This window comes from Salvia splendens, chromosome 10 (assembly GCF_004379255.2).
Source record: "Salvia splendens isolate huo1 chromosome 10, SspV2, whole genome shotgun sequence".
In the NCBI taxonomy this organism is placed as follows: domain Eukaryota; kingdom Viridiplantae; phylum Streptophyta; class Magnoliopsida; order Lamiales; family Lamiaceae; genus Salvia; species Salvia splendens.
In genome coordinates, this window is record NC_056041.1 from 22,371,230 (window position 1) to 22,397,879 (window position 26,650).

The 26,650-nt window shown below is 39.5% G+C and overlaps 1 protein-coding gene across 1 annotated transcript; it reads left to right on the forward strand.

The window, feature by feature from the left end:
- Positions 1-16,372: 16,372 nt before the first annotated feature.
- Positions 16,373-19,141, forward strand: LOC121753018 (transcription factor KUA1-like). Its single transcript, XM_042148151.1, has 3 exons — positions 16,373-16,720; positions 17,962-18,170; positions 18,446-19,141. Exons 1-3 carry the CDS (start codon positions 16,450-16,452, stop codon positions 18,941-18,943), a joined length of 978 nt encoding a protein of 325 aa, XP_042004085.1. The 5' UTR covers positions 16,373-16,449; the 3' UTR covers positions 18,944-19,141.
- The last annotated feature ends 7,509 nt before the right edge of the window (positions 19,142-26,650 follow it).

The following is a 26,650-nucleotide window of genomic DNA, read 5'->3' on the forward strand; positions in this document are numbered from 1 at the left end:
GCTTGGGGACAAGCATAAATGAAGTGGGAGGGGGGACGCAGTTAGTGCAGTTAGTGTCTTGTACATATTCTGTTAGGTCTAGGAGTTTGTAGAAGTTTTTTTTTAGGTTTCGTGTTTGCATAACTGGTAAAATAAATAGCAAAAAGCCCCTTAGGGAGAGTAATTGAAGAGAAAATACATGCTAAATTGTGAATCCTTTTCTCTTAATAAATCAAAGTCAGTTGGATGAAGTAAGAACGATAGAGGATGCCTTAGATAACCCAGTTGTGCAGCCCTACTATAAGAGCGAGTTATAAGCCTATACACTTTGAGCTAACTTGTAAAAAGAATGGGCTACCACTTGATGCTTAGGGAGTAGAGAATAAAGGAGGTATAAGCTGGACGAAGTCCAGGAAAAGGAGGTATAAGCTGGACGAAGTCCAGGAAAAGGAGGTATAAGCTGGACGAAGTCCAGGAACCGGAGGTATAAGCTGGACGAAGTCCAGTGGAGGAGTTAAAATAATAAAACCGGAGGTATAAGCTGGACGAAGTCCAGGAAAAAAAAAAAAAAAAAAAAAATTTAAGGGCAGGAAGCAGTAGCAACCAGACCCAGGAATAAAAAGGAGACGGTAGGAAGGAGAAACTCTCATAACCCGATGCATCAGTGGAGTAACTTTAACTTAAGAGCGATCCGATCCTAACATCCCTGGTGAGGAATGACTGATCGAGTGAATCTAACAATTGGGAAGTCAGAAGGCTATCATGACGAACTGACAACTTGACTAGACAGAAGAAGGGAGGGGGAGGAATCTGAGGCTGTAAACGCTTGGATTGACCTTAAACTTGTAACTGTACCCTTTTTCAAGAAATAAAAATACTCATTCATACTTTAATAAAAGTTCTAGTATTTTATTACGTAACTCCCGAGAAATCTAAGTCTCGGCTATTACATTCTACCCCCCTTAACAAAAATTTCGTCCCGAAATTTCGTCTCGGTTAGGTAAAAAGCTGTGGGTACTTCTCTTTCATCTGGTCCTCGAGCTCCCACGTCGCCTCCTCGCGGCCGTGATGCTTCCATAGGACTTTCACTGTTATAATATTTTTATTTCTCAACTCTTTAACTTTTCTGTCCAGAATTGCTTCTGGCTTTTTGATAAGGCTAATTTCATGCATGGGTCTAGGGATTTAATTCGTGATTTTACTAGGACTAACGCACGTTTTAAGCCAGGTGTGTGAAGGAATTCGCCAGGTCCAGGAAAGAAGACCAAAAAATCACAAGGTCGAGGAACTGGCGATTTAGTGAACAATTATGAAGAGAATTGCTCGACGGAGGAAGCTCCAGAGTTTAAGGGTAGAATAGGGATTTCTACGAAGACTCAAGGGCTATGTCCGCATCTATAAAAGGCAGAAGCATGCAAGCTGGAGGGATCTTCTCGGGGGAGACCTCACCACAGCCTGTTGCTTAGTTCACTTTCCCACACACACACTTGATACTAGTTTTGAGGAGATCTCAGTTCGCACGTTCGGGTTTCATCTTAGCTTCCGATATGGTGTAACACCGCTCTTGTTAGGAGCGAAGAAACAATTTATTTTCCGCTTTCCGCATTTTACTTACTCTGCCGAGCTTCGTTGTTCGAAGCTCGGTTCGCTGTTTTCACCGAATAGTTTCTGGTTTAAATGCAAGTTTGATTTTCCGTTATGGCGATTGTGTTGATTTCTGGTTTGATCGTTTCGCTTATTGAGATTTTGGAGTTTTAAATTGTCTGAGTTGGATGCGTTTCGCAGCTGTTTACTGAGTTATTGTAGGTTAATGGTCAGATCCGGGAGATTGGAGTTGGATTGTGGAAGAATTTTGGTTGGATTTGCTGGATTTGTTGGTTGTTGGGTTCGGATGTCTTGGATCCGGAGTGGATCAAGTATTCTGACGTGAATCTGAGTAGTTTCGATCTGATTTTCATGCTTAGTTTACGTGTTTTACTTTCATTCCGTCTAGTGTACGCAGATCTGATGTTTTTCCGAGTTGCAGCAAGATAACGACGACCAAATCTCTATATTCTGTCGAATCTCGCTTTTTGCTCTGTTTTGTTCATCTGCAAGTTTAATTCGGTTGAGAGGATGCATTTTGCTGCGAGCTAGCGTCAGAGTTTGTTAATCTGCAGTTCTTTCCGTACTTGCCATTTTTGGAATTATGGTCCCCACTTTCAGTCATATTCTGTTTAGCTAGATTAGGTAGTTGTTTACACTGTCTAGGAAGTGGTTATGTTTCTTGTTGTCGAAGTCTGAATTTACAAGTTTAACATGTCCTAGGTCTAGCATTTACATTTTCTGCCTAGGTCTAGAGTTAGTTTAAAATTCTCAACCCTTTTGTTGCGTGGCAGCAGCCATTTGTCTGTCCAAAGTCTCTGAGCACTACTTTGCGAGTCCATCTCTGTGGGATCGACCCCACTTCCCTATACTAATTCATAGTATTCGGGTTGAGGGATTTATATTTTTTTGAAGGGGAGTCGATGTGTGTCCAACGACCAAGCACTTTATGTTCTCTTAAGTTCCTAGACCTTGTGCTCTAGTGGATTTAAGGAGCGTGGTGTCTTGACCAAGCGCTTGCAGTGATCTATTTCTGTGCACACGTGTTAAAAAATCCTCGTTTCACTTTTCTTCATAGCTCAAATCTGGTTCTAACACCATTTCTTCTTGGTGCACTATGTGTTTGGGGTCAAACACATACTTTCTCAACTGTGATACATGAAACACATTGTGAACATTCCCGAAGCTTGGCGGGAGCGCTAATCTGTACGCCACAGGGCCGACTATTTCTTGGATCTCGTAAGGTCTGATAAAACGCGGTTTCAGCTTGCCCTTGACGCCGAATCTGGTTATCCCTTTCGATGGGGATACTTTCAGAAAGACCTTGTCTCCTGCTTTGAACTGTAAATCCGTTCTGCGAGCATCTGCATAGGATTTCTGTCTATCTTGATCTTCTTTGATTCTCCCTCGGATTTGTCGGACAATTTCTATCATTTCCTCTACCGAGTCTGGTCTGAGAATCCTTCTCTCACCAACTTCATCCCAGTAAAGTGGTGATCTACACTTTCTCCCATATAGTGCCTCATATGGGGCCATATCAATAGTTGCCTGGTGACTGTTGTTGTAGGCGAACTCTATAAGTGGAAGTACTGACTCCCAACTTACTCCACGGTCGAGCACTACGGCTCTTAACATATCTTCTAATGTCTGAATCGTCCTTTCGGACTGTCCGTCTGTCTGTGGATGGAATGCTGTGCTGAAATTCAGCTGAGTGCCTAACTCTCGCTGTAGGCTTATCCAAAATCTAGAAGTAAATTTTGAATCTCGATCTGAGGTGATCGTTACTGGTACACCATGTAGGCGCACAATCTCTTGCACATAAATCTGTGCCAACTTGTCAGATCCGTATGTGATACGAATTGGTATGACGTGAGCACTTTTGGTGAGTCGATCTATAATCACCCAGATGGCAGTGTTTCCTTGCTGTGATTTTGGCAATCCTGTCACAAAATCCATTGCTATATGCTCCCATTTCCATTCTGGAATCTCGAGAGGCTGTAACTTTCCATAGGGTCGTTGATGTAACGCCTTCACTTGCTGGCAAGCCAGGCATCTTTCTACAAACGATGATATGCTTTTCTTCATGCCATCCCACCAAAATTGCTTCTTCAAGTCCTGATACATCTTTGTACTCCCAGGATGGGCAGTGTAGGGTGTCTCATGAGCTTCACTCATGACCTCGTTCCTAAGTGCCTCCTCTTTGGGTACGCATAGTCTCCCTTTGAAAGTGAGAGCATTATCCGCCTCTTCGCGGTAACAATCCCCTTTTCCGGTCCTCACTCTGAGACGAACCTTTACTAGGGCTTCATTGTATCTCTGGGCGTCAATGATTCTAGCTCTTAAATCTGGTTATATGACCAAGGTGGAAATCTTGTTGTCCACTGTCTCCGGGGCTCTCACTATCTCCAGTCTCATCTTGGCGAATTCCCGGATAAGCTCTTCCTCTTGTGTGAGGAAAGTAGCCACTTGAGGCGCAGTCTTCCTGCTCAAGGCATCTGCTACAACATTTGCTTTGCCTGGGTGGTAATTTATACCACAGTCATAGTCTTTGACTAGTTCTAGCCATCTGCGCTATCTCATATTCAGGTCCTTCTACTCAAAGAAGTATTTGAGACTCTTATGATCGGTGAAGATCTCACACCGGACTCCATAGAGGTGATGTCTCCAAATCCTCAAAGCATGTACCACTGCCGCCTATTCCAAGTCGTGCGTCGGGTAGTTCAACTCGTGCGACCTTAGCTGGCGTGACGTATATGCTATCACTTTGCCCTTCTGCATCAGCACGCACCCGAGTCCGATCCTCGATGCATCTGTATACACCACATAGTCGACTCCCGCCTCCGGCACGGCTAGAACTGGTCTTGTGGTCAACTTTTCCTTTAGCAGTTGGAAGCTTTCTTCACATTCTGGGGTCCAATCAACTTTAACTCCTTTCTTGAGCTATTGAGTCATTGGCCTTGCTATCTTAGAAAATCCTTCCATGAATCGTCGGTAGTATCCTGCCAGTGCTAGGAAACTCTGAATTTCATTGGGCGTCGCTGGTGACTGAGATAATATGACTGATTCAAGTCGTCCATTAGACGTTTCATTTCGTCTGGCTGATGAAGCCATTTCTAATCTTAGGTTTCATCGTTAGGTATTGAGTTCTCAGATGCTTGCATCGATCGTAATCGTAGTCATTGAGCTTGCATATTGACCTCGTAACCTCTCGCTTAGCAGAGGTAGTCTACTTTCACCACTTCCAAGGTGCTTTTGTGCCTACCGCGACTCTTTCGTCATGATCTAGCACAAACTTTGTTCTACTCGCGTAAATCCTTGAATGCTGGACCGGTGCATGTGGAGGTGCTGGCTTCTTTCTCCCAACGCTACTGTCTCCATGCTCTTTTTGGTTCGACTAAGCGATTCGTGGTGAGATAATCTAGCACAACTTTCCAACGTGGTCTAGATCTCGTGTGTAGATTAACACAAAACTCTATCGACAGCTCTTTTCTGAGCCGCTTAACTGAGGTGTGGCATATTGTATAATACTTCGTCGCGTTTTATTGCCAACGTTTGTCCTTGCTCTATATTATAGGGCTCTAAACCCGTTCTCTTGCGATAACTCTTTAAGGAAAAATCTCAATTTTCCCTTCATAGTAGGGATGGTGAGGGTAGCGGTGCTATCACGCGTTCCTCTTCCCGAATGTTTCTCCAGCTTTAGCCTTTTTCCTGGCCACCTCTTAGACGAATCCCTTTTGCTGATGGGATTTGTTCCGTCAAACATAAACTACGAATACACTCGTACTTTCTCCATGGCTTTTATTACATGCCCATGATTGAGTCTTTGTTCTTGTGGCTTACTTATCTTACTCGGAGTAAGCATTTTGATCGTTCAAACTACCATATAGGTCTTTTACGTCTTCGGACATCATTTAATCCACAAGTATTCCTTGATATTTCTCTACTCAAGGCTAGTTGCTTCTCTATACAACAAAATATTCGATCTTCCACCTGCTGGTCACAAGCGGTACGTAGATTCGAAGTATTTAACGCTTTGCTGTCGGTTATGCGACGCTTCTGGTTGGTGCATCATTTCCTGCACGTGTCTCCATGGGAACGTATTTATTATGCGTATCTGAAAGAAACTGAGACCATGCCTTTTTTCTGCTAGCCTCGTATCAATAACTCGATGATTAATCTAATAGTCTTAACTTGGATTATTATTCACACAAGAGAGTATGACTGAAAATTTGAAGGGCTACTGAATACCCAACTGGACTAGAATAACATCTCTTGTTCAACTTATATGAATTTTCGTCGATAATCGACCTTGAAGGTAAGTATTGAGTTCATTCAAAGAACTACGTAGTTCAACTGGTTCCAGGCAAACTCATAGAAGCTGAGGCTCACCCCTGGTGGGAGCTAGAAATAATCATGAGATAGGTCATGAAAACTGGATGGAAATGAATTAACTGTAAATTCCCATAGTAAGCTGCAAAATAGGACAATACAGTTGTCCAATTAAACTGAAAGGATCTGGCATCAAGGAGAGTGGTTCAAACATGTCATCGCCTAAGATGATCAACCACGAAAATTTATAAACGTAGGCGATTGCAATGAAGGAACATTGATCATGTTTCAAAGGCATCTTGATATGGAATAACAAAATCACATCAATGATTTCATAGGTTCATTAAGGCAACGCACTGAAATGAACTATTCAGAAAAAATCAGCTAGGGCAAGCTTGTTAGGGGAAAGGTGCAATATGCTTGCCTTAACTTCGAGCTGCAGAAAAATTCCGAGACTAGGAATAATACATGTACTGGAATCGAGGTCGAAAAATTTCACCTTTGTAGGATTTCAAAATAGGGAGGTAAAAAGTTCTAGCACCACATGAAATTCCCTGAGGAAAATGTTTAACTGTCTTGATCACTCTGGGGATCACAACGTAAGCATCGTAAGAATGAAATTTCATTGCATAGGTCCAAGAAATCGAGATATAAATCTCCAATATTGTGGCTCAAAGGAGGCAACAACAAATAACGATGCTTGGAACATAAGAGTATCCCAAATTTGGGAACTGAAACTGAGTCACCGCTTTCCTGAAGAGAATGAAAGTGGCGTACTACTTGCAGAACGTGAGTCGATCAAAGGTCTTAATAGCCGACAGGACATCGTTGTCCCGGAGGTTCAAAGAATGTCTGAGGAATACGCTCATTCCGAAGATCATGGATATGAACAACTGTAGAATTTAGGGTTTACGACTGGAGCTTAAACAGTCAAAACTTTACTCTTTATGTACGATGAGTCAAAAGGACTGCAGTCCATAAGCTGGAAATGAGTCAAACCTCGCACAGAAAAAGGAACACTGACATGGTACTTGCGAGTCAAAACTAGAGTCTGAATAGACGAGGGTATCGTCCTTGGAAGGACTCTTAGAAGGGATTTCATTGGGAATCCAAGTAAGTACTATTGATTATAATCATCGGTTCTAGTTATGTGACACTCCCTTGTTTTTCTTGTGGAGTTCGCACATGATAAACGCGTTCTGGGAAACCATACATTCCAAGATGGGGTTCCTCGTGCTGTTAAACTGATAACCGCAGCTGGAGGTCATACTTTCATATCGTTCTCGATAACTTAGAACGCTGATTCTGGTAAAACATTACATTCTCCATCGTGCTTCGTAGCACGCTATAAGTATCGCTTCTGGATCACGTAGCCACTTGGGCTTGTTACGCCACATTAGATCACTTTACTAGATCGCGGGTACGATCTCTTTCCGTGTAGGGATGTATCTCCCGAACAGGCTTGAAAGTAAACTATTTTCGTTAAAACCTGGTCTTTGTAAAGACATTGGGAACTTCTTGGTTCATCGTCTAATATACATATGTATACTATCTGTGTGCTTAAAAGAATGGACTTCCTTTAATTGCTGTCTATAAGTAGTACAATAGTACTTTTTGGCTCGTCTTTCCTTTCTCATAATTCCTTGGAATTTGAAGCTTGCCCAAATTGATGGGTTTTAGTTGGTCTCGTCGCCCTGGAGGGCGGTAACAAATTCTCGTTCTGCTAGTACTTGATTCTGCATGTCTCACCTAAGGTACTTTTCTAAAGCACTCTAGGTTCACATACATAGTCCCCATGACATCTATACATTCATGTCAAGCTCTTTAAACATAAATCACAGATACATTAAGCATATCTCATGCAAAGTATCAGCTAGCACGTTGCGTCTTGCAAACTTTTCAAATAAACATTTTCGTTCCCATTTAGGGCTATGAATTTTTTTTTTTTTTTTTTTTTTTCTGAAAACTTAGAAAATTTCATTTTCCTTCTCAAAATGGAAAAATATTTTCTTTCTTTAAAATTCTCTTTTCTGGACGAGCGGGCGTCGACCCCTATTTCTGGTGCAGTTGATCGTGTCGAGCTGAGGTGTTGGGATCTTGTACTGATCATTCTGTTCACTTTCTAGCCTAGTGCTACTGTTCTGGACTGAGGCTTAGAAAGAAGGTTCTTGGGTCAGAGCGAAAGAAAAGTGCTCTGATACCACTCTGTCACGACCACATCTCCCTAGTCAAAGAAAGTGTAGCTATTTCGCGACTAAACATACTGAACTGTCTTAACTCATCATAAAAGTTACTTAATTTAAGAAAAACATTGTCTGAATGTTATAAAGATAACAAAATACTGAATCAGAGTGAATTCTGGGACATTGTCTTTACTACAACAAGTCTAAGTCTGTGCAACGGAAGAGTTCCAAGACAAGTATAATATGTATGAAGACATACTACACCAGCTATCCTTCTACTTATTTAGCCTTCTGTCCCAACACCTCCTCTGCCTCGATCGATCAACCTGCACATTAAGGAAAACAATATGCAGGGCTGAGTACTTGATATACTCAGTGGCTTATGCCGAAAACTGTTTTCTTTTAATTGTCAGCCAAGCTGAGTGAACGCGGGGTTTTTCTGAAAACAAGTCCCGGTCACTAAAATCTGTTATTTCTTTCTGAAATAGACTGCAGTCTTTTAAACTTCTGATGATATGCCATATCAGATGTGTGAATCGGGAATGTGGCCACATTCCACGACCACTGGGCCGGCCAACCTGGCGCTAGCTCACGACCCCTAGACCGGCCAACCTGGCGCTAGCTCACGGTCCGTACGTGTACACTAGTCCGAGTAGGATTTACTGACCTACTGGGACCCGAATTCGATTTAACAGATAGGCAATCACAAAACAAACATGGCATGATAACTCACTGAAAATATTCATGCTTTTTCACATAAAATTCTGAAAGGAAAGAAAGCCCACACATAATGTAGGATAGAAAAGCCCACCTCGTTTGCTTAACTCTTTCAAACGGGTACTGTCTGACTTTGAGATTTACTCGTCGAGCGACGACGTCCCTTTTCAAAAATAAAGTACTTAAATTAGGCTTTAAGTAATTATTGATCTTGCATGAATACATGCCTAAGCGTGCTCTTTTATTTTTAAATTTCTGCCTTCTAAAAATTTAGAAGTCTTAAATCTTTAATTAAATCTGCGATTTAATTTATTCTGAAACTGGCCGATCTGTTCGGGTATAATATATATATATTCCCGGATTATCTTAAGTATTTTTAAAATACTTTCTGTGACTATTAAAGTCCGCTTAATTATTTATTGGCTTTTATTTCACTCATGGCTTATAAGTTCTTTTCTTCCGTGGCTTAAGGAATTAATTCCATTAACTCTTGGAATTAATCTAAGATAATGGTTCCAACCAAAATCAAGCTTTGTGGTCCAAACTAATTAAAGAGGGGCAATGGCCCATTTTAATTTCTGTTGAATCTGGCCCAAGATGTTTATTCCTTAAGAAATTCGGTCCAGCTTAACTAATTGGCCCAAGTGATGAATAGTGGAAAAGGCCCAATTACTTCCTTCACCCCATCGCTGGCCTCTCTCTTTCTCCCCCAAATTTCAAAACATCTCAAATCCCTAACCTCCCAACTCGAAGAATCAGCGACGCTCCCCTCCTCTTCACGCCGATCTGCCTCCGTCGCGGGGTCAACCACCGGCATTCTATCGTCCCGTCGCGCTCTCCCCCGTCGACGTCTCCTCTCGGCTGGAGCTCCGTCATCGAGCTGGAACTCGGCCGCTGTTTGGCGTGATTCGAGGTGCGGCTCCGGCAGCAGCGGTGCCTCACGAGGCTTCCGCAGTCGCCGCTGAGTCGTTGCTTGTTTGACAAGCTCGGCGTCGCCGCCTCCCCTTTCGACGACCAGCGCCGTTGTTGTCCAAGGCCTGAGAGTGACTGTCGCTGCTTGTTCGTGGTGGAGACGCTGGTCACGCCGTTCGTCGTTGCTTCTCGTCGGGTCGCTGCCTCTCAACGCCATCGGAGTAGGCAAGAGGAATGTCACCGTCGAGCCTGGCCGCGGTTGACCGTGCTGCGATCGTCGTGCTTCTCGTCACGGCGTCTGACCACACCGTCTTCTTCCGGACCAGCGGCTCGCTCCAGCTGCCTTATCGCAGCTCAGTTCTCGTCGTCCCTCAAGCCCACCCGAAGCTAAGTCCCCTACTCACCTATTATTTGATTTCTTTGCGAAACTTGATTGCGGAGCAACTGTTTTGTTGTCCTAGGTTCTAAATCCTCAGTTTCACTTACTGGTCTGATAAGGTGTGGGATTCTAAAGCATGCTCCTATGTTCTTGAGCTTCTGTGCTCTTAAGTTCTCATGCTTTAGCTATTTGTGTGCTACATGATGCAACTGAGTTGTTGGGAGATTACCTGCTGTGTGTTGATTTTGGCTGCTATCTGTAACTCGGCTCTTGGTCTCCCTTACTTCCACCCGTTGCGTCGGCCACTCCCTCTCTTGGCTCACTGCATTGATTGTTTGTGGTGTTGGTGAGGGTGGAGGAGGCTGAGTGCTTATCTCTTATATAGAGGGGAGGTGTAACTGAAAGCCTGCAAGGCTGTGGTGTGTGCAGTTACTGGTCTTTAGGCTGCACAAAGCAGCTGATCTGTTTGTGGCATTGCAGTGCAAGTACTCTGGCCCTCCAGTTCTTTTCATAACCGATTTTAGTGGCTTATGGGGCGTACTCGTGGACTTGCTGTGGCTACTGCACTCTATAGCCCCTTTAACTGCATTTTGGTTGTTTGTGGAGAGTACTCTGATTCATTCATGAATTTTGTCTCCTTGTGCAGGTGCACTAAAAAGGCTGAGATTTGCTATGGATATTCTTGACAATGGCTGGTTGAAAAAGGAGGGTACAAGCTGGTTTAACACAACCTTTCTGAGCCCCTACAGCTGCTGGAGGAGGGTGCTGGCTGGGCTTGCTCCCTTTAGCCTAAGCACTTCCTCATTTCTGGAAAGGTAGTATTATCCTTCCCTTTTCATACTTCTTTTAGTTGTCTCTATATCATGCAACTAATTCTCGTTCTTGTGCGCTTTGGCAGGTGTTGCGGCTGGCCAACGAGGCTGTCTTCCCTCGTGGTCTCGCCCTCCCGGCTCGTTCAAAAATCTGGGGCCGAGACGGCCCGGTGACGAAAGCCAAAGTAGCCCTTAGGGATTTCTAAATGTTATAGTCTAGCTCGACTTTTATTTTCGTCGTCAAAGATTGTAATTTAGTTTGAGATTCTGAAAAAAAATATTGTAACTGTACCCTTTTTCAAGAAATAAAAATACTCATTCATACTTTAATAAAAGTTCTAGTATTTTATTTCGTAACTCCCGAGAAATCTAAGTCTCGGCTATTACATAGATGCACTTTCGTCATCGGTCCAATCAGTGATGCTCCCATCTTCATGCTCGACTATCATGTTGTGCAAGATTATGCACGCATACATGACATCGGCGAGGACTTCGAGGATCATCGTCGGGTGGCTGCCCTTGTATCCACTAGTGAATTGGCCTCTCCACGCCGTCGGACAATTCTTCCACGCCCAGTGCATACAGTCGATGCTCTCTAGCATCCCAGGAAAGCAGTGCGCCATCTCGTGCATTCTCATTAGGCCCTGGCAATCTACAGCTATTGGCTTTCGCAAATATGTGTCGCTGTAGGCCTCCACAACTCCCCTACAAAATCTCTTCAGGCACTCGAGGCCTGTTGTATCCCCGACGTGGAGGTACTCGTCGAACATGTCAGCGCTGGTGCCGTAGGTCAACTGAAGGAGTGCAACTATGCACTTTTGCAACAACGTAAGTCCGGGTCTGCCGATGCCATCTTCCCGATACTAGAAGTATTCATCACGTGACTGTAACGTCTGGACAATGCTGAGAAAAAGGTAACGAGGCATTCTAAAACGGCGGCGGAAAACAGTCGGGCCCCACCGTGGTTGCTCGGCAAAATAGTCTGTACGTAGACGTTCGTGAGCTGCGGCGTGGTCGCGTCGGACAAACGTCCGACGTTGAATAGGCCTGAGGATTTGCTCCTCCGCCTCCTCGCGTTACATTATGGCTAAGCATTCCGCCATTGCGTCGTGCACGGCTGCATTTAAGGCTCGAGTCAAGGTCGGACTACCGTCCTCCGAGGAACTCCGATCGTCGTCGTGGTTCATTTTGGTTTGTGAGAGATGAAGAAACGTGAGAGATGAGAGAAATGAGAGATGCGAGAAATGTTCATACAAAAAATAGAATGACAATCGAGGTTTAAATAGACAAATTTCGAATTAAAAACAAAAATAAAAACACGTTGCATCGTCCGCGGTGCCCACAGTGGGCGGACGATGCCCTATCGTCGTTGCATCGTCCGCGGACAAAGCGTAGGGCGCAAACGACGCATCGTCCGTCGTCCGCGGAGCCACATCGGACGCGCTATCGTCCGCCCACTGTAGATTGCCTAATGATATGTTTTGCTTTGGGAGGCCATTATATCTTCGTTGTCTACTAATCTAACTTACTTAATTTGTGGGCTTTTATACCCTAGCTAATATTCGTGGCACGATCCAAATAAAAAAAATCTGGATTTTAAAATGAGGAGAAAAATGAAATGAAATAAAATAAAATAAAATAAATACAAGGGCATGTGCAATGAATCAGTCAAATAATAAAGTTGGATGCTGAATGATGAAATATTCATCGAACAATTCATTTTCGGGAAAATATTGTTTTCTATAATTCTACTGAAAATTGGTATGACACCAAAATATATAATTAAATTAGAGGTGAAAATAAGGAATGTATTAAAGCAGGTGGAACGTGGTGGGGCTCATCAATCCTGATCCTCTAATTTTGGTGTAAAAAGTTTGGTAAGAAGCAGGAGCAGTCTTCTCAACCAGACAATCACTTCGAATCATTATCTCTCTACCGCTTGACCAATTGACACGGACTTAATATAATTTAATTGATAACATTTTTTCTAATCACCATAAAAAAATGATCAATTATTAATCATATTTAATTTACAACTAATATACACATACGATATAAAACGGATATTATAAAATATTTTAGCTACCATTTTGACTTAAAAAAATGGAATGGCCAGAATTAAGAAACGCGTTCCATTTTAGCTAAATAGAATGTTCATCCACTATTTATATCTTTTAATTCTTATAATACTCGCTCCTTTCAAAAAAATAAATAAAATTATAAATAATGTGGATTTTAATATATAATTGATAAATAAGAGAGGAAGAAAATGTGATGGAAGTAGTGTTAGTGGATTCAAGTTATATTTAGCCTTGAATCAGTAGATTCGGCTGTAAAATTAAATACCAGCTAGCTAGTAATGAGGTTATAATTATGTATGCATTTAAAATATAAAACAAGATTACGAATTGTTGTAGTTTTATGATATACTAGTATAACATTATCAGAGTTCTAAAATTCAATGTTATTCATTTCTGAAAATGTAGTGTTCTTTCATACGAATTGTGTGTTTATATTTACATTGTATTCATATACGATAGAAGGAAGGAGAAACTAAAATGATAGTATACAAATAAATTGTCATATAATGTCTATCTATTCCATTTCTACCTTTATTTAATTCCTATCATTATAAGGAGATCTTCATTTCATTTAATATTTGCCTCATAGAATATTCTTAGTATATATTGAGGGGAGGCCGCATCAAATATCAATTCACATTTGACCAAATGGATAACAAACTAGCATCAAGTTGCAAAAAATTATTGAACCACTAAAAACTGTTAAATGTTAAAAAAAATGCAGCTTCAATTAGTTTTTATAAGCAATAAAAAAATGAAGATTTGGTTTCAAGCAATAAAAAATGAAGATATGGTTCTATCCGGTGGACACGATGATATAATCTCGATGTCTCATTTCAACTCTTTTAACAAAATATTATGAGTGGAAAATATTAACAAAATATGGATTCTTTATGTGAAATATTAACAAAAATATTAAAGCTACATCTCGTTTTAATAAAGCACGAATTTAAAGATACAAATAAAAGTTAATAGAAAAATTTAATGAAATGAGTATTACTCCCTCCGTCCGCGAATATGAGTCACCTTTTTTCATTTTAGACCATCCGCGAATAAGAGTCCCGGTTCGCTTTTACCATAAATGATAATATGGTCTCACATTCTACTAACACATTTCACTTATATTTTATTTAAAACTAATATAAACAAGTGAGACCCCTCTTACACTAACTTTTTCCATCCACTTTTCTTAACATTTTTAAAAACCCATGCCGCCAATAAATAAGACTCCTAATAGCGGACGAGGGAAGTATCTTATTAAATACTCCATCCGTTCCACAATAAGAGTCACATTTTGCTATTTTAGTCATTCCTACAATAAGAGTCATATTCCACTTTTACTATAAATAATAAGTATGTCTCTCATTCCACTAACTTAGAGCATCCACATTAGTGTGGACATCCCAACGGACTAGCACTAGGACATCACAAAAACACCTCCTGCCACGTCACTAGGACATCCCACTGCACTGCCACATCACTAGGACATCCCACTACATAATAGTGGATAAGCACTAGGACTAGCCGACGCCCTAGCCAATAAAATAAATTGAAAAATACGATTAATTCATTTTAATTGTTGGTGTTTATCAAATATACAAAAAATGAAGTGCAATGAGTTATAAATATTAAGTATAAAAAAAAAGTAAAAAATGGGATGTCCGGTTTTGGTGAAGGACAAGAGCTCGTCCGTGTTCGGGACGTCCTACCTCTTGTCCGCTATTGTGGCAAACACTCCCACGGACGTCCCTGACGTCCTACCTCTTGACCGCCCTGATATCCACTATTGTGGATGCTCTTCACTCACATTCTACAATAAAATCAATATAATAAAGTGATCTCAAATTTCACTAAATTTTCTAACCCATTATTTTTTACAATTCTTAAAACTCGTGTCCATAAATGTGATTCATATTTTGAGACGGGAAGAGTATATAAATAAAATAAATTAGTACTCGAATATGAGATTTATTCTATAAAAATAAAAAAATTAAAATATTTAATAAAAAGTTTCCAAAATAGCTATACTAAGAGCAATTCCAAAGGTAAAACAAGTATATTTCTTACCTATCTTATGAGTTCAAAAGGTAAGTGTATCTTATAAAAAACTAGTAATAGATTCTAAATTAAAGAAGCTATAATATCTTTTCAAATCATTTCAATAAGAAAACAACTTTTTAGTAATCTTATTATTCTTCACATTTCCATTTAGTAATTCTTTTCTTGAGAGAGAGAGAGAGAGAGAGAGAGAGAGAGAGAGAGAGAGAGAGAGAGAGAGAGAGAGAGAGAGAGAGAGAGAGAGAGAGAGAGAGTATACGAGTATCGAGATAAGAGAGAGAGAGAAGACTCATCGATGAGCTCGCTATGACGCGATCGCTCTCGCTTCTCTCTACGCCGATCCGGTAGCCTCTCGTCTATATCTCTCTAGCTCTTCTTATCAGAGCTAGCATATACTCTACAGAAGCTGCGATAGCGCTAATAGAGAGAGACCACACAGCGCAGAGACCAAAACCAGACCAGACCAGGCCTTCGGTTTAGGCCATCCACAATAGGAATAGCCCAGCAATAGCCCAGCCACTGCCACATCATAAGCACTAAAAATCCTCCTGCCACATCATAAATAGCCCAGCCATAGCCTAGCCACATCATAAATAGCCCAGCCACATCAATAGCCACATCACTAATAACAATTATATAAAATGACATAATTAACAATCACACGATATACGGAATTTAATTTACGAGACATATACGAGAAACATTAATAATACGATTAAAAATTTAAAAAGTACAATAATTTAAAAATATTACAATAATTAAAAAAAAAGTACAATAATTAAAAAAAGTACAATAATTCAATCCACCCCGACATCGCCGGAAACGCCCCCGGCGGACTCCCCCCGCTGATATCCCGGGCATCATCTGCTGCCACGGGTACATGTTGTAGTATGGGTGCATCTGACTCGGGTGCATCTGACTCCATCCACCTCCCACGGGGATCGGGGGAGTTTGAGATCCGCTACTCCCTGAAGTAGGCTCGTTGTTGAGATCCATTTACCGTTGTTGATCTTGTACAGAAATTTAGATAGAGAGAGTACTCGTTAATACAAGTGGTGCGAATGAAAATGACAGGTAAGTCGCGTATATATAGTGTTTCGGAATAAAAAAAAATTAAAAATTCGCGCTAGGCGATCCGGACGCTGCAATAGCGCCTAGCGGATCGCCTAGCGCACTGCCTAGCTCCGCGGAACCGCCGAGCGCTAGGCGGTTTTTTCCGCGAAATCGGCTAGGCGGCTGCAATAGTTCGCCTAGCGCACCGCCTGGCGCCGGCGCTCGGCTAGGCGGTGCGCTAGGCGCTATTGTGGATGCTCTTAGCTACAAAACCAAAATATGAACAAAAAAAAAAGAAAAAGAAAAACAGAAGCCCGATGTTCTCTCGGATCTCGTAATTGTACCAAATCCAACAAACGGAAATGACGAGGCGGTGCTCGCATTGCAGCCACAACGGCCACAACTCCCGCACCTGCCCCAATCGAGGCGTCAAGCTCTTCGGAGTCCGATTGACCGATGGCTCGATTCGGAAGAGCGCTAGTATGGGCAACTTGACCCATTACATGGGCGGCGGAAGTGGAAGCGCTGCTCATAACTCCCCCGCCGACACCCCTGACCACCCCTCTCCCGCCGATGGCTACGCTTCGGAAGACTTCGTTGCTGGCTCCTCTTCCAGCCGCGAGAGGAAAAAAGGTTTTTTATTTTTATTTTTTATATTCGGTTGTTAGGTTTTGTGATTGTGATTTGGGGTGTGTGTTTGGATCTGATTGCTTTTGATTTAGTGTTGATTTTGGTTGAGTTGAATCAGGATTGAACGAGGTTTTACTGTTTTGGGGTTTAGTGTAGAGTGTTGGAGCGTTTAGATAAGGGTCGGTGTGAGATTGAATTTCCTAATTTGTATCTATCCATATTAATCTGCTGCTCACTCTTTAAAAGGCCTCGTAAGCGGGAAGGTTATCCGCTCTTTTATAGATGAGACGGGATCATTGCGAGTCTGACATGCTATACGTGTTACTCAATTTGTGTGCTATTCTGATTGTATGCGTCTGTCCTTGCTTGATTTTTAGGCTTATTTTGGTTTCTGAATGATTCGGGAAGAATCTGAAACTAAAGTGGCTGTTTTTGGCATGATCATATGTGATTTTTGCCTCTTATGGATTTCTTGGAAACTTCTTGAAAAAAAAACTGAAATTTGTGTTAATCATATAATCTAAAATCTTGGAATAAATGGGAACAAGAGATAATTGAAATCGGTTTTTGTGGTGTCTGTTTCTGTAGAGAATAGAATGATAGGACGAAATCGAATATCTGAGTTGTCTGATTGTTGGATGGGATACCACTCTGTCTCGGCTATACACTGTTCTGGTCCGACATATTTGTTAAATTTCGATGTCTAAACTATTCCTGCAAATCTGTCTCTACTTTGGGTATCCATGATGGCAGCTTTGAATGCTAATTCACAGTTAAAAAGGACATAAGAACGAAACATGGATCTTGAAAATGATTATGCGCAGAACTATGATATCAAAATTTGAGCAAAATAAACGAGCCATGATGGCAGCTTTGAATGCTAATTCACAGTTAAAAAGGACATAAGAACGAAACATGGATCTTGAAAATGATTATGCGAGCCATGTGGAATAAGTTTGCAATATTCAATGCTTATATTCTAAAGGGGAAGTCGAAGATGTAGGCTGAAGTTTTAGGGGTGGGGTTAAGGTTTCAAAGAGGTGCTGACACTATAGGTGGCTCACACGATATCTTTTGTCCATGATCAAATTTCAGTTTAGATTACCATTACGCTTGTTATGGGCTTATAGCCAATCAAGAAGTTGGTAATATTCAATGATTCCACCATTCTGTTTTGCTTTTTTCTCGTTGTTTTTATATATGGTCTTTTCGTTTTTCCTTTACTTTGTACTTTTATTTTCCAGGAGTGCCTTGGACAGAAGAGGAACATAGGTTATTTCTAATTGGCTTGCAAAAGCTTGGGAAAGGTGATTGGCGTGGCATTGCACGGAATTATGTGGTCTCTAGAACACCCACTCAGGTTGCTAGCCATGCCCAGAAGTACTTCATCAGACAAAGTAATGTGTCCAGGAGGAAGAGACGCTCAAGCCTATTCGATATTGTTGCCGACGAAGTAAGCTTCCTTATTTCTCAACTCTACGTATATCTTTACGCATTTAGTAGGCCCTTAATAACGCTTTCCTATATGCAAAACATGATGTATGCTTATGGAACATACGGCTCCAGTTATCGATCTGATTATAGGCAGATGATAGATATTGGCATGTGCTTGTACAAATACACAAATAGCAGTGGTGGTTTTGGTGGCAAATCATACGGTTAGGGTGTGTTCCTTTTCAATTAGGAAGCAAAGCTAATCATTCAAATGTTGAATTTCCCCTCCTGCAGTCTGCCGATTCTACTGTCATGTCGAGAGATTTTTTCCCTGTGAATCCTTCTCAAGCCGAGACACAAAGCAGCACTCCAGCAGCACCTACGGCTGTGGATGAAGAATGCGAATCCATGGGATCTGCAAACTCCAACGACGGGGACACTGCTCTGATAAACCCGGAGGGCTCTCAATATCCTTACCCTGTCATGTATCCTGCTTATGTCGCTCCTCTCTTCCCGTTGCCCGTCCAGTTTTGGCCAGGATACAATACAGAGCCCGCCATAGCAGAAGCCCATGAAGTCGTGAAGCCAACTGCTGTGCATTCGAAGAGCCCTATTAACGTGGACGAGCTTGTTGGCATGTCAAATCTAAGCTTAGGGGAATCCATCGGGGATGGCGGGCCGTCAGCCCTCTCCCTTAAACTCGTCGAGGGCTCTGCGAGACCGTCTGCGTTTCAGGCTAACCCAGCTTCCGGGACTTCAGACATGAGTCACAATCCGATTCATGCCGTCTAGAATGCAGGAAAGAACATGTTGGTTGTGTCGTTGTGAATAGAAGATGATAGTGTTTAGAGTGGGTTTTGTTAAGTTATAATTTTATTTTGTTAGGTTGTCATAATAAGTGTGTTTTAGGAAGGATTAACTCAACCTCAACTTAACTCTGTAGACACCAGGAAACTTGTTTTTCAAATTATTTGAATCTTTCACAACTAATGTGCTTACTTATGTGATGTGTAGATATTTCTTCAAGTTTCCTCAATAATCAAACACTTCTTGTATTAATCTCACTGAGTGGTTGTCATTGTTTGACTGTTTGTAAAAGTATCATCAACCATTTCATATGGAATTTTAAAAGAAATATTTATGCCATGTTTGGTTGACGGGAAAGTAAAATTGGCAAGGAAAATTATTCATGGGAAAATAAATCCCCGGAATATGATTCCTAATAATTTTTTACTTTCCTGTGTTTGCAGAAAATATCAAGATTTTAAATTTTATATTAGATTTGAACACCAAACTAAAAATATACTCCTACTTATTATTATTTTTATTTATAATAAAGAATACTAATATAAAATTTTAAACAAATTATTATTTAAAAATGATATTAATTATATTTTTACTTATTATTAGTTTAAATATAGATTATATATCATAATATATAATAATATAATTACAATTATAGTTACATGGAGTATTATAATCATAAATGATATAATAATAAATATGATTATTATAATTATAATTATAATATTTACTAATATTATAATTGAATAAATTTTATAATTTGAAATTTAACTACGACTTTATTGATTAATTATTAATTTATAAAATAATAATAATTATTTATTATTATATAATTTATATTATGTAATTATATATAATTATTTAATAAATTATTAAATATTATTATGATAATAACATATATATATATATAGGGTTTTGATCCATGCAAAACCATTCTTAATACAAAAATGCAGAACCAAGCATACAAAAGTCATTTTTAGGTCATTGTAAGCTTATTTTTACGTCATTATAGTAAGGATGACATGAAATGATCTTAACATGACCTCAAACCCAAAGTTTATAATATGACCTAACACTGCTTTACAATGACCCTCTGTGTTTTTGTTTAATTATTGACCATTGGATTGTCAAATCTCATGGTCAGGATTTGGTCTGGATTTTGTATTGAGATCAAGTTTTGTATTGATCATTTTCCTATATATATATATATATATAGGGTAGTGTTAATCTCCTTTTCCTCCCTTAGATTTAAGTTCCTTCTTAATGTGGGTCGTTGGATTTGGTGGATGGAGGTACAGGATGAAATCCCATTTTTTAATCCCGTGTTGCATTATATGGTGGATTTTGTGCATTATATGGTGGATTGTGTGCATTATAAGGGTAAACTAGTAAAACAACCAAATTGAAAACCGCCCAAAACGGAAGGAGCGAATTTTCAACGATATTTTGATACAACCTTCCATCTACTCACTCTCTCTCTCACTCCAAACGTCTATCCATCTCTCTACGTCTCTGCAATTCGTCTTCCCATATTCCACCACTCTTCAAACCCTAGCCGCCACTGTTTTTCGTCGGGTATCTCCAGAAAGTGATCGTTTTTGTCGGTTTCACTCTCCAACTCTCACTCCGGTAGCGCGTGAACAAATTGTTGAAGGCGTCGACAAGGTAGGTTTCTATGGTGTTCGATGTTAATTTGAATAAAATGGGGTGTGATGAATTGTTGATGGTAAATTGATGTGATTTCCTTTTGAAATTATGTATAGGAATCCCACCGGATCAGAAGCAATTGATTTTCGCCGAAAAGCAGCTTGAAGATGGCCTAACAATTGCTGATTACAACATACAGAAAGGTAATTCCCTCTCTCCATTTCTAGATATAGTTATGCTGTTACGCTCTGTATTCTGATTAGCGGAGTGATGAATAATTCTGTAGAGCCGACTCTGCATTTGGTATTGAGGCTTAGGGGAGGTATCATTGAGCCTTCGCTTATGGCATTGGCTAGGATCTACATCAAGTAGTCTTCGTTGGCGCATTCGTCGACAAATTTTGTAAATGGGTGGAAGGGTGAATGTAAAATTCTTGTGTGCATTATTTGATTGTTTGGGTACATTATTAATTAATGATTACACATTATTTATCATGTATTATCCATTATTTGACTGCTTGTGTATATGAGTGATTGGGTGAATGCAATATTCATGTGCGCATTATTTGATTGAATATGTGCATTATTTATCTAGTAGTATACATTATTCATCATGTATTAGGCATTATTTGACTGCTTGTGTACATGGGTGATTGGATGAATGCAATATTCCTGTGCGCATTATTGGATTGAATCTGTCCATTGTTTATGTAGTAGTATACATTATTTATCAATTATTAGGCATTATTTGACTGCTTGCTGAGGGACGTGGGTGAATGGGTGAATGCAATATTCCTATGTGCATTATTTGATTGAAGCTGTACATTATATAGCTAGTACGTTACATTATTTATCAAGTAATAGGCATTATGTGACTGCTTGTGTACATAGGTGCATGAGTGAAAACCAGAATTCCCAAATCTGCTTGTATAATATTCCTTTGTGCATATCTGATTGAATTTGTACATTATTTAACTAATAGTATAAATTATGTATCAAATATTATGCATTATTTGACTGCTTGTGTACATATGTGAATGGGTGAAAGTCATTTTCCTTTGTGCATTATTTGATTGCTTCTGTACACTATTTATCAAGTATTATACATTATTTACCAAGTATTGTGCATTAATTGACTGCTTGTGTACATGTGTGAATGGTGCATTATATGTACATAATGTGTATAGGTAAAAACTACTCCCTAGCCGAGATGATATCTGAACCCTAGATGAATAAGTGAAACTCGTGCATTCAATTGGTCATCCTCGTTCGACTTCTTCCTGCCTTCCCTATTGCATACAACATAATACGAGGTTGTAACGTCGTCCATCTCTAGGGATTGAAATTTCTGACCGTTGTACATTATTTAGCTATTTCTATGCATTATTTATCTTGATTTATGCATCATTAGACTGCTGTTGTACATGATTCTAAGAATGAATGCAATATTTGTATGTTCATTACTTGAGTGATTCTGTACATTATTTGACTATTTGAATGCATTATTTATCATGTTTTATGCATCACGTGGTTGCTGTCGTACATACTAGACCCTAGCCCCTAGGCTTGTTAAACCCTTAGGGAAAATAAGAAATGTGCGCCAAACATCGAAACACGACACAATTTAAATTAAACGGGTCAGGATAAATATTCATTCCATATTACAAATAATGTATGACAGAAACTAAACTACGCATTATACTACACTAAAATGTTCTTTATGTATGTCTGTTTTAAAAAATACCTACGCGCTATGCATGTGCAAACCGAGATGAATTACTGCAGCTCATGTATTTGGACAACGTTTTTAAGACTTAAAACATACTACACCCTAGCCCCTGGGCTTGTTAAACCCTTAAGGAAAACAAGAAACGTGCGCCAAACATCGTAACACAGCACAACTTAAATGAAATGGGGCAGGATTTACCTTTTTGTAAATTATTTACCTTTTTCATGCATTATTTATCATGTGTTAGGCATTATAAACCTGTTGTTTTACATGGGTCAATGGGTCAATGCAATAATTGCATGTTCATTATTAGATTGAATCTGTACATAATGTTGATATTTCGATGCACTATTTATCATGGTTTAGCCATTATGTGACTGCTGTTCTACATGGTGCAAAGAGTGAATGCATTATTTGTATGTTCATTACTTGATTGAATCTGTACATTATTTGGCTTTTTCTATGCATTATTTATTAGTACATCATGTATTAGTTTTTAGACATTATGTTGTATCGCTATTACATACTCCCTCCGTCCCGATAAATATGCAAAGTTTCCTTTTGGGCACAAGATTTTATGCAAGATGGTTTAGTGAATTTAAGTGGAGAGAGAATAAAGTAGGTGAGTGATTAAAGGAGAGAGAAAAGTAAGAAAGAGAAAAGTTTGAATGATTAAAGAGGGAAAAAGTAGGTGGATGTTTTAAAGAAGAAAGAAAAGTAAGAGAGAGAAAAAATTGGTGGATGTTTTAAAGGAGAGAGTAAAAGTGAATATATTGACTTGATTTATTAATTCTATTTTGTTGGCTTGAATAAATTTGACATTTGGTTGCCAAATTTGCCGTCCATACTTAAGCATTTCATATTAGTAATTTTGATTCCACATTTCTAAATAATGTTCTAAAAAATTATTATAATAATCACAATAAAAAATGATAAACAAAACAAATGCCAAAGTAATTAGAACAACCACATCTAATAAAAATTCGAAGTCTAATTTTCAAAATTGGCGGCTAATTATTAAAATTATGGCGCTGCAAACAATTTCCAAAATGGCGCCACATCAATAAACCAAAAGTCTATAAAATGAAGATCAAGCATTATGTCTGGAGTTTTTTTTACTATCATTCTACAACAACACAAAAAGTACAATGGTGGGAAAGAAAAATTTAACAACACCACAACGCAATGCAGTTGTGCAGTTCCTACTTCGAGCATCCGTCAACGGCAAACCAAAGAGGGGCATGTTCAAGGCCGCTGAAGAAAAATTCAACATATCTCGAACATCAATATATCGGTATTGGCAAGCTGCGAAGAAGCAACAAGAACAAGGGGAAACAATTAACTCAGTCAGCGGCAAAATAACAAAAGGATCAAGGTGCAAACGTGTTACTCTTGATTTAGCTTTGCTTTCTTCTCTACATTACACAAAAAGAGGGTCAATCAGATCATTGGCAGTGGGTTTGCAATGTAGTAAGACAACTGTAGGGAGATGGGTTGATGCCGGACTGATCAGAGCACACACATCAGCAATTAGGCCAGATTTAACAGCCCCGAATAAGCTTCTAAGGTTAAGATTCACATTAGATGCCTTAGAACTAGACAGGGTATGCAACCAAATCAAGTTTAGGAATATGAGTAACACTATACACTTTGATGAGAAGTGGTTTTACATGTCCCAAGCATCACGCAGATTTTATTTAGCACCTGAAGAAGATGAGCCACATAGGAGTTGTCAAAACAAGAATTTCATACAAAAAATTATGTTTATGTGTGCTGTGGCAAGACCTTTATTCGCAGATAATGGTGATATATTGTTTGATGGGAAAATTGGAATATTTCCCTTCACTGTTCAAGTACCAGCACAAAGAAAGAGCAAGAATAGAGATGCGGGCACAATAGAAACTAAAGCTATTCAAAGCATCAACAAAAATGTGATCAAGGACTGCATGATTAATAAGGTAATAAAATGGGGGATGATAGGTTATGTTATGTATGCTTGATTATTTGAATATGCATTTTCTGAATGCATTTACTATATGCATGCAGATAATTCCAGCCATTATATCTAAATGGCCAAAAGATGCATCCAAAGACATTTTTATACAACAGGATAATGCAAGACCACATATCATGGATACAGATCCAGAATTCAGGGCAGCTGCATCACAATCTGGTTTCAACATCAGAATGGTCCAGCAACCCTCTAATTCCCCAGATACCAATGTCAATGATTTAGGGTGGTTCCGATCCATACAATCACTTCAAGTGCAGACTGCATGCAAGATAGTGGATGATCTAGTTAAGGCTGTTGAGAAATCATTTGAAGAGTTAAGCCCCACAACACTAAACAATGTATTCTTAAGTTTGCAGGGCTGTTTTATAGAGATAATGAAGAACAAAGGACATAACAGGTACAAGCTACCACATTTGGGGAAAGAAGCACTGATAAGAAGACAGGAACTACCGCAAAACCTGGTAGTCCCTTCTAAGTTGGCAATACAATGCATTTCACACCTACGTGAGATGGACTACTGTGAGGGAATTGGAAGGATAATGCATGCTCTGGGTATGACTCAGGGTGACAATACATAAGAAGCTAGAACTGAAGGGGTGTGTGGCAGTGTGCACATTTTTTGTAAGTCTCACATGTCATTATGCATATTTTTGTAAGTCACACATGACATTATGCATATATTTGTAAGTCACACATAACATTATGCATATTTTTGTAAGCTACACATGACATTATGCACATTTTTTGTAAGTAACTTAATGGACGCTTCCTGGATATTCCTACCATCTGCTTGTTCAACTATGTTTCTTACTTGGAATCTCTTTATTGCTTTGTCTTAATGCAAAAATCAGCATAAATACAATTTCTCTGATAAGAGTACATACTAATCTTGTTTTTAATAAACCAAAAGATTGCAATCAGATGTGATCTGTAAAGGAGTAACAATTTCTGAATGAATTAGAAAATGAGAGACGAGATTATAAAGTTAAAGAACTAAAAAAAGTACCAAAATTTCATGTTTAGGTTTTTACTGAATTCTAATTTTGCATTTCGTCTACCAAACATGTTATATTTTCAATTGGGAATAAGCATTGACGAGAAGAAACATCAAACATAGAAACCAATATGCATCTGCCTATTTTGAATCCTCACTAAAATTTCAAGGCATAATCAAATCAATTTCACCAAAGTAATTTCGATCACCATTCTCAATTGCTCAATAAAAATGTAAACAAAACACAGAATTACAAACACAGATCAATAAGAGACGCATCCAGAAAACAGAGGTGCATCACGAAAATCAAGCATTAATTCAGAAATTTAAGTTAACAGAGAAATTAAGAGCAAATTAGGACTGACCTATGGAAGACGATCGATGACTGAAATCCTGGAGGCGAACGGGGAAATCAAGCGGCGAGAAAGGTGAATCAGACATCGTGAAGCGTTCTCGTCTTCGGAGGCGCATGGGAAAGCGGGAAGCTTTGTCATCGTCGGAGGCCTGGCGGCGCAGGGTCGTCGGAGGCTTGGCGGCGGAGAAATTAAGCCATCGTTTGGGAGAAATGATGGTAGACGGAAAGTGATTGTAGAGTAGGTAGGGTAGGGTCTGCTAGGGTTTTTTTATTTTTTAATGCTTAATGAACTTAATTAGTGAGCCTTAATTAGTAATTAAAATTCCCCGATTTTTTCCTTTTAAGGAAATGTTGCATTTTTAGTGGGACCTCCCAAAAAGGAAAACGTTGCATTTCTAATGGGACAGAGGGAGTACAACATAATACCATGTTGTAACATTGTCCACCTTCCGCATCCTTTGTTTGCTTATATCAAAAACAACAGCGACACCATATAATCAAAACCAGACAAAACGGCTAAGAAGATCAATACATGACAGTTAACATATCATGCATTATATATTCAATACCATGCATTATCTATAAACAGTTGGTGCATTATGTGTTGCTTACAATATGTAAACCCTTAAGGAAGGACTAATACTCGCAGTCTTTCGTAGAGGTTGTGTTGCTTACAATATACTACACCCTAGCCCCCGAAATTGGGCAACCCTAGGGGAATGAATGAACCCTAAACCCCAAATAATCAAAACCAGACTAAACGACTAAAAGATCAATACATTGCAGTTAACATATCATGCATTATGTATTCAATAACATGCATTATCTATAAATAATTGGTGCATTATGTGTGTCGGCTTAAACTACTACCCTAGCCACGCCAAAATCTAAACCCTTAAGGACGGACTAATACTCGCGGCCTTTCGTAGAGGTTGTGTTGCTTACACTATACTACAC

Excerpts from the sequence above, each read along its gene's own strand:
- LOC121753018 (XM_042148151.1), top strand. The coding sequence starts at position 16,450 with ATGACGAGGCGGTGCTCGCATTGCAGCCACAACGGCCACAACTCCCGC. Across the intron at positions 16,721-17,961 it reads CAGCCGCGAGAGGAAAAAAG|GAGTGCCTTGGACAGAAGAG; the intron begins GTTTTTTATTTT and ends TTTATTTTCCAG. Across the intron at positions 18,171-18,445 it reads TCGATATTGTTGCCGACGAA|TCTGCCGATTCTACTGTCAT; the intron begins GTAAGCTTCCTT and ends CCCCTCCTGCAG.